This window comes from Falco naumanni, chromosome 17 (genome assembly GCF_017639655.2).
Source record: "Falco naumanni isolate bFalNau1 chromosome 17, bFalNau1.pat, whole genome shotgun sequence".
In the NCBI taxonomy this organism is placed as follows: Eukaryota; Metazoa; Chordata; class Aves; order Falconiformes; family Falconidae; genus Falco; species Falco naumanni.
In genome coordinates this window covers 5,077,688-5,096,914 of record NC_054070.1, presented here as the reverse complement: position 1 = coordinate 5,096,914, position 19,227 = coordinate 5,077,688, and the positions used below count along the sequence as shown (strand labels likewise).

The 19,227-nt window shown below is 41.3% G+C and overlaps 1 protein-coding gene across 14 annotated transcripts in view; it reads right to left on the bottom strand.

Annotated features, from left to right (window-relative positions):
• Positions 1-19,165, bottom strand: part of PHTF1 (putative homeodomain transcription factor 1) — a 30,913-nt gene extending 11,748 nt beyond the window's left edge. For 12 of the 14 annotated variants that reach the window (XR_005831286.1, XR_005831287.1, XM_040616544.1 and 9 more), the window contains exons 1-6: positions 18,722-19,165; positions 14,531-15,201; positions 7,760-7,897; positions 7,179-7,321; positions 6,149-6,316; positions 5,112-5,220 (exon numbers count right to left, since the gene is read on the bottom strand). Coding sequence is in view for 12 of the 14 variants with exons in the window: in XM_040616544.1 (XP_040472478.1) it covers positions 5,112-5,220; positions 6,149-6,316; positions 7,179-7,321; positions 7,760-7,897; positions 14,531-15,201; positions 18,722-19,139 (1,647 nt within the window). In the remaining 2 variants the exon portion in view is untranslated. Of the gene's footprint in view, positions 1-19; positions 4,495-5,111; positions 5,221-6,148; positions 6,317-7,178; positions 7,322-7,759; positions 7,898-14,530; positions 15,202-17,883; positions 18,064-18,721 lie in introns of those variants that run through there. The other 2 variants (XM_040616559.1, XM_040616556.1) reach the window with 2 other exon arrangements.
• Positions 19,166-19,227: the final 62 nt, after the last annotated feature.

Below are 19,227 nucleotides of genomic sequence, written 5' to 3'. Positions count from 1 at the left end.
AAATAAGCAGCCAGGCAGGTAAAGGACAAAATCAGACTTTGTTTATTAAAAAAATACTTTACAGGAAAAAAATTCTATGCATTCCGTTGGACTATTTTACAAAGAAATAGCTTAACAGTTTGACACTGGTGTACAGTCAGCTACGGACAGAAATGCACTGCGTGGGGCGCGGGCCCGTGCCCGCCCGACCCTCGGGGCCACTCGCCAGGGTAATAAATATACTAAGGCCGCACAAAGCAAGTGTCTTCCAGGCAATTGTACACGTCCTCTGCAGGCAGAGACCTTAGATAAATTAAAACCACAGAAAAAAAATAATCGTAGCTGCCAATCCAAATCAAATTAAACCTCACAGACCCAGAAACACAAGTCTCTTTACACCTTGTACAAAGAAATCAGAAGCGTGTGGATCCTGCGAGAAACCCCTGGGAACCCGCCAGCCCCGGGCTCGCTACTCCCACCGTCCAGACCCGAGAAGGGCCGCGCCAGGTTAAGGACATGAGCTGGCGCCTCTGAGACAAGTTCTGACCATCGGCCTGGTCCAGGGGGAACTGAGCTGTAATGTGCAGGACAACTGACAGAGCACGGCGGAGAGCCCTTTTCTGTATGGCAAGAGCTATACCTGTGAAAAGTGTTGGTTATAAATCCCCTGAGAACACTTCACCGAGCGTCCCACCTTCCTGGAAGAGAACGTGTCAAGTATCTGCACAAAATGACCTGTAGCATGTCTAAGGGAGAGCGGAAAGTGAAGCTAACTGCTATTTTGCCTGTCAATTGCCTCATGCTAGCCCACTTCTAGCACAACCCTGTCACTCACCTTTATCCCAAGTGGCATTTTTAATCAACAGCACTTTACTTAAAATAGAAGCCTGTGCCAGAGTTCCATATCCCAAAGCTGATGGCTCTACAGACAGCGCCTGGGCCATCAGCGGCCGTCTCCAGCACATAGCAGGAGTATTTTCTACTGATCAGCTGACACAGATAGCAGGGCAGGTCCTCAGACATGGAGAACTGAGGATTTACAGGAACTGACCAGCACATTCGTATTTATGAACTGTTTCATATCTATCTGGGTACTACTGAGAAATATTAGAACAACCCACAAAATCTGCCAAAGTTTTATTACCTCATCATGTAGGCTGTTTTACAAAATCTTAGAGAAATCCGAACAGCCATCTTATTTAACATGGGAGATATTCAGAAATATTTACTTGGACCTACCCAGAGATTTGTTTTGCTCAGCAAATCTCAAGTGGCTTGAACTCATTGCTTCATTTCTGAACAGCTGTAGCTTACAAAAATTAGTACTCTACATGTTTTGTTCTGGAAAACATTTGCATCTTTCACATCAAGGCATTGTTCTAATCCTGCTCTGTTTTCAGTGCAGTTGGAGCAATCTTGAAACAATGGCTAGACAGTACAGCAATCTGCTTCGTTAGCAACCCCTCTCATACTTCACATCCAGAATTGAGGTGGAGTTTGAAAGCAGTACATCACTTTGGTTAAAGCCTACCAAAGCTGATAATATATTTGGGTAGTAAGATTTCTATAAAGTTTGCTCCTCTCTTCCTCAGTCTTCCAAGCATGCTAGAACAGCATCAGCAACATTCAAGTCACGTGAAGATACATTTCTGTATTTAAATCTGACATTAGATATTGAGCAACTGAACAGAACACAAAGAGAGCATGATGCTATTGGTCATGTCACTCCATCCAAAGTGGTAAGTCAGAGCATTTTCCAGGTATTTCTGGCTGTAGTCAGATTTCACTAAAGCTAGTTTTGAAAGCAACATGAGCCACTCTGGTCTTCTTCCTTTATCCATCTGAAAACACGCTACTAGAATTTACAGAGGACTTCCAAATTTATTCCCTCTTCATTCTGTTTCAACTTTCACTACAAAACAGACAAGTTGGTGTACGGGGGCTCTTAATCTGTTTATTCTGCCTTTAAAGTTATGTTTGCAGACTCACTGTAGTATCTGCAGTTTTGTCAATTCCTGAGTGATTGTATGCAGTGCTGGCTGTCAAAGAAAAGCCACCTTATTGATGTACCTCTACTGACACGACCAAAGAATAGCACATGTGAGAAGTGAAATGGGCACTTGGAAGACCAGCAGACTTCGTAAAAAGGAAAGAACACCCTTGGGTAATACGATCTTTGAATGTGAAGGATGAGCTGAAACCACTATTGCCTGTGAGGAATTTTACTTTGCACAACCCTTAAAGCTATGAAATTCCTCTCAACATAAAAAGTGGAAAAAACCCACCAGAGAACAGACAGCTCATTTATGAGCCGGTCTGGGTCATCTAGGATTTCTGCTAAGATTAAATTACACCCCTGCATGAATCACATTACTTTTCATCATAAAAAGCTTTCCATTCTAACACCTTATTTACACAGATTACTAAACAAGTCACTACCACTTCAATCTGTAAATTAGTTTTAAATTGAAATATTTCCTAGTCCTCATTTTTGTACCGAAGACAATACATACATACACATAAGGAGTAATACAGGTTCTAACTAATCACTGCAGTATCTTCTGATGATTATTCTTCTATCAGTTTAAAATAGTGACCTCTACACTGAGGTGCTAATATGTATATAAAAGCCTACACAAACAATATTGCACAAAGTAAGATTTATAATAGAGTAACATAGAGACCCTTATAAAGAGAAGAGTAATAATTGATATTAAAAAGATGCATCCAGAACTAACACAGCATCTTTGCTTTTGTCTAGTCTAACATAGTGTTTCAAATCTTTCCTACCCCAGTGAGGATTAGAACAAATGAATTTATCTGGAGACAGCTTAAGTTGCACCAAAACCCAGTTTGTACTCTAAATGTGGGGAGGGGGAAGGGAGAGGGAGAAAGGGACAGGACTTTCCCTTTTGATAACTGGAAAGGGCAGTAATAAATGGGGTGAGTGAAAGTCAAATACAGATTACACATTAACATCCAGAAATATTGAAAGATTGTTTAAACACTGTTGATAGCTGACACTCTACACATTTAGCACGTGCCACTGATTTTTCCACAGCACCTGGGCACCCAGAAGCTACACATGGAAAAAGCAGTCCAATGCCGTAATACTTTTTATCGTGAAACAGTAATACAGAACTTCCTAGAATAAGGACAGCCTTACTGCCCAAAGTCAGTTATCAACTCAATGCTATTACCTTAAGTGCATCAGTACAGGGGAAAGTGTGGTTCCATTGGACACATTACGACCTGACCAAAACAAGCTGCCAAGTTGGTTAGTATTTTAAAGCCTTAAAGTGCTCAAAGATAGCGGTTTCCTCCACAAGACTACTGATAGGTTCTCTAATTTTGACGCTAGTATTAACCATGTTCAGGGAAGATGTATTTTGGAAGCAAAACCCTCACACCAAACAACATAAGCAGTGCTATGAAAAGTGTTAGGTCAGTAAGTCATTGCATTTCAACAGGATCAGACACTTTCTTCAGTTAATTTTACAGATCACCTTTATAGGAACTGTAAGAAAGAGCGATCATTTTCTATAGCTTGTGTATAAACCCAACTTGTATATAAACCAACATGTCAAGAACAGACATACCAAAAATTTCACAAGTCATCAAAAGTGCTGTGCTTTTTTTTTTTTTAAGCAATTAAAATGAGATGGGAAAGTCACTTTGCAAGTCTACAAAAGCATCACTTTCTGGTAAAGATTAGAGATAACGTAAAAGTAGGGAAATAACACTGACCAATGTAGTTCAATCATTTTATGTTCCTGGAGGAATTTCATTCTGACTTTGAGGAGATATTCAATATCTCTTTACTTAAACAGAAAGAAGTGGTAGACCACTGTTACAGGTTGTACTAAGGGGTTAAAATACAACTTGAATTTTGCATAATCTGTGTAAAAAAGATATGCTTGACATTTTGGAATGTCACCTTTCTTTATAGAATTATAGGCAAGATTTCTCCAATAAAACATAAGCCAGTTATAAAACTATAACTTCACATCAAAATTTTAAAAAGTTGTTAAAAAATGTTTGATTATATACATATCACACAGAAGAGCCTGCATGATCCTGTGGATTGTGTTGCTGATCAGACTCTACTTTAAAACCTGGAAGGGGCTGGGCCACCTGATCTGGTTGCACAAGTCCTGATATTGAAGAAACAGAGGAGGAGAGCACCCCTGCTGTAAGCTGTGTTTCTATACCTGGTTCTTCGGACTCTATTTTTACACTTACACATTGGGGTTCACCTTCTGACTCTGTCTTTCCAGGAACACTACTGTTCAAGCTTGAATTGCTTTCTGCATTTTGAGAAGTCTCCCCCACAGGGTGATATTGTTTAAGTCTTATGTGCCAGGCTAAGCTGCAGACTGCTGACACTGTTTTGAACTGATGAATGACATTTCTAGGGATGAAGTAGATGTCATTGTCACACAACTGAATTCTAGCATAGCGAATGCCTTCCCGTCTCATTTGGTTTAGTTTGGCTTCATCCACCCACTGAACACACTGAGAGAAGGAAAGATGGTAAAGTTAGTGGTATACTCTGTTTAAACAATTCAGTATCCACCTATTTTCAACGTACCTCATATCTAAATTAGAATGTTTCTGTTTAACTGGTAAAACTTCAAATTTAAATGAGAATTGGAATTTTTAAATGTCATTTATCTGATGTGCACACCTTAGGAAGGGACAACAAATGCTTAACAGCATTCTACCGTTAAGAGCTGAAAACAGCAGATTTGACATGAGGCTTTACTGTTTTCACTGACAGGACTGAGTTTAGATGCCTTCACATCATAAGACAACATCAGTATATTACAAAAAGCAGAAACAGGCATACATGACTTCTTAATGAACTTCTAACTGTTTCTATAGCACACATCATGACACACAGCATAAATCCCAGCTTGGCAGAAAGGAAAAGCAGCTGGACTAGATGCTTATTGTAGGCCCCTTCCAACTGAACTATTCTATTCTGAAACACGAGAAGGAAAGATGCCCAACAGCTGTTAACTGAGGGCCACGGAAGATACAAAAGGGCTGGCTATACAGCGAACCTGCAAACTGTCAGAAGCTACTTCCAAAATGCTAAGAATGAGCTGTCGCTAGGGAAGATTCAATACCTGTGACACTGGAGGTTCATGCAGGTCCAGCTGAAGTCTCTGCACAACGTCAGTGAAGTCTTCAGCATGAAAACAAACCACATCTTTGGTTATACGAGGCTGGTCACTCCTAGAAAAAGACAAGAGTTCCAGGAATTTTTAAAGGATTTGAGTTACAGACCTCTTTCCAACACAGTTTGATTGAACCAATGACCTACTTCAGCTTTACGCTGTGCACAAAGTCTTGTCACTTCTCAATACATGTATTATTTTGAAAAGGAGGTATAATTCAGAGATTTCTCTTTCTTTTTTCCGCCCCATTTTACTTCGTTCTTGATGCACGCACAACAGAAGTGACATTTTCATGGACAAATACTATCCTGAAGTGTCCAAGAACTAGGTTCAAACTGCCACTAACTAAGTTCTCTGTATGTTCTAGGGACCACAGTGTGCCTCAACTCTTCCATTCTATAATTAGACTGAATAATTCCGTATTAAAGGAAAAACTTAAAGTAACAATAATGGCTGTGAATCAGAGCAAAGGAAGTTCGGCACCTTTTATCCATATGAAAATCTAATGATATTGCTAATGATGCTATCCAATTTCTACTGTAATTGCTAGAAATAACAACGATGCAAGTCTAGTTTCTGTGCAAGGTCAACAGCAACGTCCTGGGTACATGCAATGTTGTGGAATTGATTACATTGAGTTCTTAGACTACTGTTACAGAAGTTAGCGTTAATATACCTATTCAGGAAAAAAAGAACAGTCACAGATGACGGTCCAGGCATGGTATCTTAAGGCTTATTTTGTAGGTCACCAAAATCTTCTGCAAAGGGCTATTACAACTTTTCTAGCACCTCAGGAAGAGGGAAAAATAGTGGGTACGTAGCTTGTGTTTTCCAGAGCTCTAGACAGCATTTATATTATCACAGGATTCAAGCCATTTCTTTGATTAGGCTCATTTTCCAAGGAATCTTTTTTTTTTTTTTTTTTGAAAGAAAACGTTTAGAATTTCCCCCTCAGACTAGAATAGTCACACTTCAGTGGCACTTACCATTCCCCAAACTGTACAGCCTTCAGAACACCTACAGCAGCTGTACTCTGCCAGTCAAACCCTTGGCCCACATGATCAGCGTGAGCTCTTGTTCTGTCTTCAAACAGAACCTCACGGGGCTCACTGGTCCGAGGTAGGTACTGAAGATTCTTTATTTCATTCATTGACCTACAACGCAACAGAAAAGACATACTAAAAAAGTGTTTCAGACTACTCAAAAATAAATACTCGTATTAAAATAATCTTAAGATATTGCAGGCTTCTTAATCAAAGACCAAAGCACTTCCCTCTGATTTCTTCTGGGTGTTTATTCAACAAAAGATCAAAACAAATACAACAAAGTACAATTCAGCTTATGAAATCAAACTTTATATAAAACAAATCCGATCAAGAAATATTTTTTGTTCACTTGTGCTGAAAGAACTCTCCCAGGAATATAATACGTAAAACAGAGCTATGTGAACAGATACTGAGCTCTACTTATTTGGGAGTACATCCAAAAATTCTTTTTGAAGTTACAATTAAAGTATGTTTCCAATTCTTTACCTCTTAAAATTTGTTCTACAGCACACTTTCTGAGAAAGACAGCAAGCACATATGTATACCACAGTATTTCCTGAGAAGCAGACAGCATTACAAGTGCTTTAGCACTAGCATTAAAATGAGACACAGTGTTACGGATCTCTGCTGTTTTAGAGCATTTCACCTGCCCTCACCACCACATTAGTTCTCTCCACAGAAGTAAGAAGAACAAAGAAGTCTCCTGAAGGATAACAAAAAGAGGTTTCAGTCTTTAAAAAAGCACTGATCTAGGACATACCACTATGAAAAGTGGTGAAATAAAATAACCATCACAAATAACTTACTTATCCACTGAGCCAATGCGAAAAAAAGGAAAACAAAACTTAAATCTGCGAACAAGCCTTCTAAAGAACTGGTTACACAAAGTATTTAGGTTTTGTTCTCAAGTCTAACACAGACATAACTGCAATGTTTTACCTTTAAAACAGAAAGGAAAGCAAAACATTACCGGCGCCGTTTGAATGGCGATTTTGGCATATCAGCTGTCGGGATCATCTGCTCTCCTGGTCTCACCCACATTATGGGACCATCATCACTTTGTGACCTGCACTGAAGTCTGAGACTAGAAAGAGTACCCCAGGGCAAAGTCATCTAAAAGAAAACAAAAACAAAACAACCCACAAAACACACATAACACAAAACACTGGGTGAGATAGAAAAATTAAATGATGCCTTTGGTAAAAGTAGTTCAAATCTGCTGTCAAAAGAATTGTACAGAACTAAAATAAGTTTAGGAGGCAAATTTATTCCAAGGTAACTTTATCCTACTTAGTTTTTAGAGAAGTAAATGGTTAAATATAGTTTATCATATATATGCCCTAGATAATTTTTTAATTATTCACACAAATGTAGCTACCCAATTCAGTTCCCTTCATTTGGACACAGGAACAAATCTAACTCAGTAGTCCAAACAATAAGCCCATCAATAGAAAAAATACTTTATGGTTTCCAATTACTTGGAAATATATTAAACAGTAATTGTTTAAATACCTATAGTGCTCTCAACAAACACCACAAGTTACTGCTTACTCTGAGAAATGGAGATTCTTCTAACATATCTAGAAATTCTGGGAAGTAGTCCCCAACTTCTTCATCCACTGCTCCAACAAGACTGATCTGCCGCATTGGTCCTGCTCTGTAGGTTCCACAGCAATACGTTCGATTGACCTAAATGGCCAGAAAAGGAAAGACAATTCCATCATAGCTTTAGTTCTGATAAAAGAGATTAAAATTGATTAATATAATACACTAGGCCACAACTGAAATGAATCTTGGACTCATCTACACCTATTTCATTAGAGATGCCTTTAGGAATACACAGAGGCTGTTCAGAACAGATGCCCATGGGGTATCCCAAGAGAAAAGAACGCCTGTCTGTATTGCTGCTATTCAGACTTCAGAAGTATTTCCTGTCAGTAAGTTAGTATTTGACTAAATCAGGAACAATTCAACGCTTCCAGGCTGCCTTGAGAAAATGGTCATGCAAAGTTCCCTTGTGACTCAGTCTTTCACCAGCAAGCTTCAACTCTACTAATTTGCGCAGTTCACATTTGCTTCTACATTTCCAACTGTTTGCTACAGAGTCGTGTGCACTCTTCATTTCAGTCATGTCCCAGAGGCCTTTCCCAACTGTAGCAAAAAATCTAGGTGTCCTTCATGCAGTGGTTCTGATAATATTGTTATAGTGTGTCACAAGACTGGACAAAAAAAAACCTGAGGAAATGACAGAGGTCCAGCTAGAAATCCAGCTTTCATGTTCAACAATTCTAGAATTACCATTTGCAATATAACCTGATGTCACTGCTGTGGCCAGAAACACTTTTAATCTCACTTACAGCTTTTTGACATCCTCCGTAGCACAGGCTGTCCCACTTTCCCAGGTCATCTGGGAATTTTTTCTTGCCAATTTCCTGTTCCCGGAGGAGAACCACTGGCAGGGCTCCAGTGCTCTCTAGTCTCCTCCTATGGACTACAGCTATAACATGCCATATGGCCACAGGGTAGGTTGTATGTAGATGCTGCAGCTATTCAGTCTTACAAGATCAGAAATTCTGCTGTAATTAGTCTGGTTTGTATATGTATATGTGTCTGATCCCCAGCCTTCCGCCACTCTTCATTAACAGCCTCTCTAATATTCAAGTGGCTCTAGTAGTGAAAAACGCCAGCCAACCCCCTTGGCTGAACAGTGGGATAGGTACAAAGGACAGAGGGTTACTGGTAGATTTGTAATTTTATAGTCATGTTCAGAAAGTGTGATACCTTTTGTAACTGCATTTATAGATACATGTATGAAGCAGCTTAGTTTTAAGTTTCTTGAGTTTAAGTTTTGCAGTTTAGCCAACACACTAGTTGTAGTTAAACTACTCCATGAAGTTGTTAAAGCTAAATTAGGAGAGACTAATAAAGCAAGAGTTACAATTACTGCTACAATTTTATTCTCTAGCAGCAACCGTAGATATTTAGCTTCTTAATTATAGGAGCCTAGCTCACTCCTATTTCCAGAGCCCTCCTTTCTTTAGCTTTGTATATATGCAGTTAGCAATTCTGCATTGATTGCACAAACTTAGCTTTTAATTAAAAGCTGAGTAGGAGCCAAAGATGTCTTCACATAGAGCTTTATTCCTCAGCCCTAAGCCAACTACTGCACCGCATCACCTCTACCTACCTCCCTGTGTAAAGAGTTTACATCCTAAATCGCTCACAGAAATTCATTGTGCAGCTCAAGCACTCACTCCACCTTCAAGTCCAGTGGCAGCCACCAAATGAGCACTTACAAACTTCCTGGTTTTGACTGTACAGCTTTTAGGAGGCAGGCGCTATCTTCTGAGGCTATTAATTCTCTTTGGCTGTTGACCTAAGAGAAAATTAAGTCTCCAAATCCTCTTAGAACATTACTACTAAAATTTCATATCCAATGTCAGTGAAGTGGAACAATTTCCCCAGCTAGCCAGAACGCAATTCAGAGCGGCAGTATTAGAAAACCGTAGCATTAGTCTAGTTCTCTGCAGCTATGGGAGAACCAAGGACTGAAATGCTCTGGCCCTTAAGCCAGTTAAACTTAACTGCCTGGTACTATTAAAGTAAGTGAAGACAGACTATTTCCAGATGAGATTTGTTCTATTGAAACCACCTGTTGAGATTCACTAATATTTCACAGGTGTTTGTCACAAGTTGGAATGAATTATAATACCATATGCACTTTTTCCTTGTAATGTTTTCAAAGGGAATGAAAAACTAGGAGCTTTAATTTGTTTTGTTTGTTTTTTTAAATGCACTGAAATGCAATGAAAAAACAGAAAAGAATTCAAGAGCTATAAAGAAGACTAGAAATACTTTAAGGAGATCTTGGATTTCAATGTTTTGCTAGTTTTTAATAGAACTTAAAAGAAATATACACACTTGAGAATTAAAACCAGGACATGTTTACACTGAAAATACGTACTACTCATGGCAATCCCCAGCAGACTGTAGTATTCATCTCAAGCACTTCAATCATAGGGGAAATAGTATCTCTGCTGCTCTGGAGAAATTGAGGAGAAGGTGGAACCTTACATGAAAAGGAATTTTTTTACAGCATATTAAACTAGTAGACTAATACCACTGGTTAGGTTTGTGGTCTCAAGAATACAGAATATGCTAAGCACTTGTGTGTAATAACAAGCATATTCATGACCATCTAGAAGAACTGGCACCTTACTCATAGGACAACCACCCAAGTGTAAAGGAAGACCAAGTAACCTGCTTGCTGCACCTTCCTGCAAACTACTTTGACCTTTTATTTTCCAAGCACTCTAGATGCACTCTCCACAGCCATATTAATTTCACAGCCATCTTCAAGCACCCCTCTTTTCAGGGAAGAAAGATGTGACTATGAAATATGTGAAGTCACTTTGCTATATCCACTAGGACCTTTCTTGAAGTTTCTTGTTTATATCAGACCACGCTCTATCTTTACTGTTGCAAAAGGACCATCAGGCTAGTGTCCTCTACTCTTTCAAAATACCAAACAGCTACCCTACGTATTCCCCTACACTCCATATAGGATCACATGAAAAGTGAAGTTGCAGGAATATTCAAAATTAGCTCTTCAGTGTTCACGGAGACATTTTTATAGCAGCTGAACAATACGCCTGTCTGTTCCACACACTTGAGTGGGAACAGAAGTAGACAACTTTTCCTGTAGAAGTTACGGATGTGGTATTTGCATGTTACTGAGATAATTCAGACCCCTGGCTCACAAAGGGTTAAGCAAGCAGTATACCTCAGCTTGGGTAAGAGGAGGACACACAGATGAGGCACAAGCCTGAGACAAATGAGGTTAAGTTTCAGAAGTTTCTCTCTAGTTCCAAGAAAAGCTTGAATCAGTTGACAGTGACAGTATTTTAGTACGTCAAGTCAGCTATAAAACCAGCCACGCAAACACTTTGCTGCAAGGAAGAAAGCAAGAACGCAAGGCAGCTTACTATTTACAACAGAAGGAGGACAGTGTGACACGCCATTACAGCGAGGGTTGTATGTTTGACTAAAATCTGTCAGATGCTTGATTAAGACCATCGATCATTATTTATATGGCTTAAGTGATAAACCAAAATAACTTTGCAGTACTGATGCACAATTTCTCCATTTCATACTTTGAAGGCTTCTACTAAAAATCAAGTCACCCTTCCAGGGTAAGAGACCTTTTTCCAGAAGTAAGACAAAGATGGGGCAGACAACCAAACTGTGATATGGCTCATTAACTAAAAATGTCAGGAAGAGAGTAAGCTTTTCTGACAGTATGTTGCAGGAGTAGGAAAACTTAGCCTACATCCCGTTTGCTGCTTCTCCCATGTCCTTCCCAGAGGCAAAAGCAGCTTATGCAACACCTAGTTCCCCCAACTCTTCCCTGGCCTGCTCTCAGAACCCCCAGTCCCTCACGGCAGTTTAACTGGTCTTTGGGTCATACAGAGAACCCATACAGCACTTGATCAGTTTCTTCTTGGCGAAAGGAATAAATAAAAAGTAGAAGTGGTTTTTCAAGTCTAGAGATGTTCCAATTCACTGAGTAGACCCAGAAGCAATTGTACTGAAACAACTGATAAGGAAAATAGAGTTCGTTCTAGCTGCATTGCTAAGAGCTTCTAAATTGAAGTATGCCCTTATGTGAAGGCAAATTACTGTTCAGTGATTTGAGTCTTGAAAGCTTTAGTCCAAGTGAACAGCTCCAAACTGAAACTTAGCTTTAGCACTGAAGTATCAGAGCAAATGAGCCAGAGCCAATGCAAGCAAAAAAATCCAGAGAACACTGAAGCTTAGTTATTTTAATACACAGAAACCAAACATTTATACTACAAATACACACTGGAGTGCTTTGTTATAAATATTTAGTTTATGTTGTCCTCACTACCCTAAGAACAAAGGGATTCACCTTGCATAGAAGTTAATTATCACTAGATTTTTATGAAGTCTTTGAGATTAAAGTCCTTATTTTGAATTGGGGAAACTTCCTACTAAAATTCAGTTTATCTGACAAGGTACACAGAACAGATGAATGCTGTACAAGCCAAAGGTCACACCAACTTTCAGTTAACAGACCAAATTTTGATTTCTTGACACCATGACATCAGAACTCAAGACTGCCTAATGCTCAAAATCCCCTTGCCACAGCGCACGCAGACATACTGTGCCAGTACAGCAAACAAGTTCACGCATACAGAACGGAGGTGACTTTCATCCAAGTATCTTCAATTAAAAATATTCTCAGTATTACCGCACACAACAAATACTGTAATACATTTAATCTGCAAAGGCATAACTGTGAAGTGCTTTCGCATTGTACAATTTCTCATTATGGAAGGTCCAAAAGAGAAGCTTTGCCCATCTCTTCATTCCTCAACAGTGCTGCCAAGGAACAGCAGCAAAATAGCCACAGCATACTCCCTATGCTCTCTTAAGCAGGGCATTTTAGCCTTCTCTATTTAAATATAAGCTAGCTTGCAAAAACTGGGAGTTTCAGCAGCATGCAGCTACCATAGTTTGAATCTACTATCAGCTTAAATACACCCTTAAACTAGATACTTTACCATCATCTACATTCTCTGACGAGTCCTGTTCCAGCTGTCTTAAAGAGTTGTGACAACTATACTTTTCTGTGTTTGCTCAGTGTGTGGACCTCACTAACGTACTTCAGAGAGGATTAACCAGGTCATGCTGAAGCTGGGTTTAGAGAGGTGTTTTAGACCAACTGAACCTTATGTCATGACTCAATCTTAATCAAGTTTAGACAGTACTTAAAATAGAATTAATTGAAATACCAGCGCTGACTATAACCCAGCGAAGCCTCTTACTTATTACCATGCATTTCTCAAATGTATTTATAGTATAAGCTACGCATGCTTACAAGATGGAAACATTCACCAAGAAAAAGTCTAATTGTCAAATATTCAATTGGCACTGTTCAGCCATTTCAGGGGGTCATCACATGTACTCCAAGTAAATCAGAATGTAATCATGATGTTGAAGAACATAGATAAATCGCTAACAAAGACGACTTTAAAGCCTAACCTGTGGCCAAATTTCACATCTGCAGAGTACAGGTGTGTACTGTGCAAAAGCGTTCTTGCTGATAGCAGCAGTTTGTATGCTCATCAGACAGACTGTTTTTGAAGTACTGTGCGCTCTGATGCAGCTCTGGCAGCACAGTTCCTTAAACCAAGAAATAAAAACAGATTTTAAATAAGTGCTGTAGTAACTATTTGTTGTCAAACAAGTAAGCATCAGAATTACTAATTAATAATACCTATGACAAATTCCAGAAGTGACCAAGCGGCAACTGTTTTTCCAACGCATTCTTGCTTACAGGCATTTGGTGAACTCTGGAGAGATCCAGACAGCCCATCCACAAGAATTACCATTTCAAAACTGTTACTAAAGAAGGTCTGTTCCAATAGTACTGAACTGCACTCCACTACAGAGTTTCAAGTTTTTCCTTCCAACAGGTGAACCAGTAAAAGAAATTAAGGTCTTGAGTAAATTCTCTAGAAGTAATCAGCAGTCTGAATCTTTATCAGAGTAGACTAAGCAGGAAGAGGTTTTACTCCATCTGAAACACATTTATCTAAACTGTAGTGTTGCTGTAGGTTCATAAATGCTTCTAAGTTGATCACAAGAGTCAAACCCAAGGGGTTTTCATATGGGAATCTTGAAGTTATTACTGTTGCATCCATTTAACTTACACGGAAATACTGTTTGAGAATGCAGAATATTTCAAGCCTACTATGGAAATCAAGGTAGTATATAAAATGAAAGTTTAAACACTTCTCTGAAAGTTTAAACACCCAGCACCAGCTACTGATAGAACTGAGATGTTAAAAAACCCCAACAAACTATTTGTGAGTTATATACTGGAATCTGAAAAATAACATCCTTGAAAAAATCTAAACAGATCTATTGAATAGAAAAAGCAGTGCTGGTATCTGAGATCTATCCAACCCTTAATACAGACTTGGCTATCGTTTTGTACGATATCAGTGTTCTCCCAAGTTTAGAAGATTAACAGAAAAGTCTGCAAGAAGATCAGTGCAGATCTTTTCAGATCACAGTTAGCAGTGTCTAAAGTGTGATTCACCAACTACCGGTGGGCACAAGAGAGCTTTAAGCAGAGACAGGCATAAATAGCACAGCAGCAGCAGTCCCATCACCTTAGGGAAAAAAAAAAAATGAAATTGTGCCTCACCTATTTTAGGCCATCCCTGCTCTGGATTAATGAGATTAATCAAATCTACGTGTTCTGCAAGTTTTACGCCTTTAAACAGCTCTTACCTGAGAGTGAAAATTTGAAATCGTTGTTGTTTCAATGTCCTTCTTGCCCAAAATTTCCATTTTCACAGGAGTGTTAGGAAAGTTAAAAGCAAAGTAATCCAGGAAGTCCGGTAAATAAGCAGCTGCTCCATGTACTATGGCTAAAGCATAGTAAGCTGCATTTTTATCATTTTCACTGAATGACAACGCAAGAAACTCTTCTGCAAATCTCTCCATCTCCACTGGAGACAAAAATGAGAGTTCATCCATGTAAGCATGAAGGACCAGAGCACCACCATTGGACTGATGTTCTTCATGAATGAAGTTACTAAATTTAGTGCCAGTTTTCAAGAAGCTGCTGCGAACAGAATGCTCCTGGTGTGTCACAAATGGTGTTTGTACTCCCTGGGGTATTCGATATTCCTGCATACCCAAATTCAGTCTGCAGAGCTGCTCATCCTTCAGATACCTGAAGGATTCCTTGTTCATTTCTAAGTTATCACACTGTCCTTGAGACAGAGTCTCTTTGTCAATTCGAGTGAGTCCAGCACACACCGTCTGCACTTCTTTATTGTACATCTTCAGGCGTTTTCCCCTCATATCTTCCCGGTGTTTCTTTTTCTTTTTTTTCTTTATCTTCTTCATAATAAGACTGTCAGCTCGCTGGGTTTTGCCATTTTCGTCTGGAGTTTCTGGCAGCAACAATAAAGAGAAGATTAGAGTTCTGCAGTTGCTGCATATTCACCCAAAAAGAACTAAGACCTCTGATTTGCTAAGGCTATCTATTCCCAGGAAGACTGGCCAATAGCAATGTCGTGACTTTTACTTACAATACCTAATTACACAGCAAAAAATGCAGTACTTTATTATGCAAAGAAAGCCTGGAATTAAGGAAAACTTCCAAAATTCAAGCTTAGTATCTTAGAAAAATTTCAATTTTTAACAGATTTAATAGAATACCTTTAGAAGGAGTCCATATTTCAGAACATCTATAATTAAGTATATTAATAACTTCTGACATTTAAGGCAGTGCCATGCAGGGGAAGAGGATAAACAAGTATGCATAACATTTAAACATAATGACTTTCATTAGAGAACACTTCCCCAATTTCGGATACGCAATATAGAAGCAAAACAGAGTACAACTGAAGAGATACAAACATTGTAGACATTTAGAGGTAAAAATACTTGAAGAAGTTACCCTTCCAGCCAAACAATAAATAGATAAAAAAAAATCTGACACTGCTAGTCTTTTGTATTAAAAGATCAGAATCATCACATCCATACCTATAACACTAGCAAAAGATAGCTAACTATTCAGTTAATTCAGAACTAGAAATTAAGAGGCTGTTTGTTTTGGTTTCTTTTAAAGGTTAATCAACCTGTAAGAGGCTAAAGGCTGACAGACAAAATGTAAAGTAGTACTGCTAGACAAAATGTAATAGTTTAATTGCTCATCTTTTAGGAATAAAAACTAATTCATGTAATGTTTAGCAAGTGACAATGGTAGGTAGAAATCCTGATCATCCAGCTGTTAAAATACTCAATTGCCAAGACAAGATTTTAATCTGCCCGAATCAAAGAACTGTTTCATGCCAACAACAGATATAAACCTCTAAGAGCCATATTACCAGGATAGCTGTGGGGGTCAGAACAACCTGCAACTGAAGGTAACATCTGACTAGAAGCAAGAGCTGCAAGTTTTTCAGTTTCCAGCAGCACAGTGCTTCGTGCTAACAAAATTCCCTTTCTTTGTCTGCAAAGCTTTCAAATTTGTATTCCCTCTTTATTCTCCTGCAGTACTTGAAGTTAAATAAAAAAGCATGTTGCATCGATCTAGGAGAAAAGGTGTAATGATAGATACATGCAGCTTCAAGTTATTCAGCCTAATCACAGTATTTAACTGTATCACTACCAGTTCGGTCTTGGAGTAGTGAAGATGGTTGACCTTGTAACAGCCCAGTGTAATGAGCAGAATTACTCACGAAGCAAAGAAAGAGTAGATTGCTTAATACTAACTTCATACAATTGTCTTAGGACTCGAAATACAAGTTTTCACAGTACCGCTGTTAGCCTTTACAAACAGCGAAAGCCCTTATTTTTGCATTACAGGTAGGGAAACCAGGAAAAGAAACACAGTACCACTTGTTTTGTTAAGTCAACTGAAACAGTTCTCTGAATAAGCTTTTCTGGAAATCTCGGAAGTTAACCGTGCATAAGCTTCTCAGTCGCTAAGCTCTCAAGTATAGATACCTCTTTACTAAGTGCAATGAACACACTAATCACACAGATTTTTCCTCTGGTGGAACCAGGGATTCCAAGTTGAAACTAAGTAAGAATTTCATGCCGCCACTGAGCTGCTGGGAATGCTTCCCTGTAGATGTTTCCAAGTTAATTTTTGGTTGTTGAAGGTGTCTTATTTTAAGCATTTCTAATTTTAGATATAGTTTAAAAACCTCAGACATGCAGTAGTTTTAATGCAGAGTATCTCTCTTCCTGCCTGAAGATAGAGCAGACATACACCTTGCATCCTGTACATTTTGGAACTTCCAGTGAACACGGGCCTGTTCTCAGGATAAAAGCCACCCTGCCCGCTGCTGTGGCCACTGAACGCGGCAGTGCCAGTACTACAGTGGGAGCAACCTCTGTATTAAGTGAAGCTACGCAGTGACATTACGGCAAAGTATGACACACTTGAAGGAAATATAGTTTTAATTATTCCTTTAAATAAATGGAAAGCCTCTAGTACCTCAAACACAGAGAGCTATAGCCAAGTCATCAAAATATGGGCTCCCACAGTGAGGCAGAGTAACAGCAGGGCAAGTAACTCAGCCAGTCTAGAACTAGACACCACGTAACTGAACACACTAGCATCATTATTAAACAGCAAAAACACTTGAGATACTGTCACCTGTGGCCAAAGATAAGAATAGTATAGTCAAAGAAACAGGCAGTTTAATTAGGTCATACATAGAAATAAAAACTGATAGACAGGAAAAAAAATCCCACCCCATCCCCAAACCCACTAGATGTGCAGTCTAGAGCAAGTAGTGAAGAGATTCAGAATAATTCCAGTTAGCAAACAGCTTTGATTTGCAAATCTGGCATTCAGATGGTGATTTTAGTGGTGTTTAAGGCTTCATTAAAAGAAGGCCTCACCTGATTACTGGGCTAGAACTGACCCACCATGACACTCCCTGTCTAGGAAGATCTACTGCTTCTGTAGCTTTATCGACATTTATCAAGCTAAACTTTGAAGCTTACTATCCAGTAGCTTTTAGCATCGTTATTCAGATATCGTGGTTTAGATGCATTAACCACCAGTGAGAAGTCTCTCCTCACAATAGTTTTGCCCGTTCTTAAGACGGCGCTACCTGGAGCTTGTGCTACAGACCCGACTCCTGCACACGCCTGCATCTCTGATCTCTGGCACAACACCTCCACGGACGCTCCTGAAGTGTAAGTCACAACATAAATATATTTATTACAGCAGCTTCTGCAATTGCTTTTAATCTGCGTTGCTCTCACCAAAAGGCTTTTTACTACCACAAATTTGCAAGCAGAACCAGAGCAGTCATTCGGTAGTGTAATAAAAAAAAAAAAAAAAAAAACACACACACACACACACCCCAAAAAAAAAAAAAAAAATCCAGAGACGTTTTGGCTTTCCTGTTAGGGAAATCTCAGGGCATTTATTTAAAAATAAAACGAAAACAAACCACCAAAACCAAACACCGCCGCCACCCGCTGCCAAAGCGGCGGCTCCTGGGATCCAGCACACGCCGAGGCAGGCAGCGCTAGGTGAAACCTTCCCTACAACGCACCCGCGCCGCGACCCGCGGAGCGCAGCGCTGCGGCGAGGGCCCGGCCCCGGGGGCGGCCGCCCGCGGGAGGAGACGTGCCCGCCGCGGCCCGGAGCGGCCCCGCCAGGCCCGGGGGCTGCCCACGCTGCCGCGCTCGCCTCCGCGCGAAGGTGCAGGGGCGCGCTGAGGGCTTCGAGCGCGGCCCGCGCCCGCCCCGCTCCCGCTTTCGCCCGGGCGGCCGAGCCCGCGCCCCCCGCCCCCGCTCCGCCGCCGAGCTGGGCCGGGCCGGGCGGGCACGGGGCCGCCGCCGGGGCGATCCCTGCCGGTCGAGCCACCGACGGTCCCGGTGCGCGGGCGGCGGGCGGTCAGGCCCTCTTCCCCCCCCCCCCCCCCCGGCCCCGCGCCTCACCTCGCTTGCTGGGCCGCCCGGCCGCCCCGTCCGCGGGGCTGCCCCGCCGCGCCTTCTGCGGCTGCCCGGCGGCCAGGCGGCCGGGCTCGGGGCCGGCGGCGGGGCGATGCCGGTGGTGGTGGTGGCGGCGCTCCTCGAGCGCGGCGGGCGGCGGCAGGCTGAGCGGGGAGAAGGTGAAGAGCCCGGCGGCAGCGGGCAGGCCGGGCAGGGCGGCCGGGGGCAGCGGCTCCGTCGGGCCGGGCCCCGCCAGCAGCGGCTGGCTCAGCCGGGCCCGTTTGCTGCCCGCCGCCTCGCCGGGGGGGCCCCGCCGCCGCCGCCCGCCGCCGCGAGGCCGGCCGGGCCGGTCCCCCGGGGGCAGTGGGGGCGGCTCCTCCGGGGCCCGGGACACTGCGCGCACCGCAGCGACCTGCGCAGCCATTTCACAGTCTCCCTCACACACATTTAAATGGCCCGAGCGCCAGGCGGCAGCGCGCAGGCGCCGCGGCCCGGGGCCGTAGTTCGCGGCG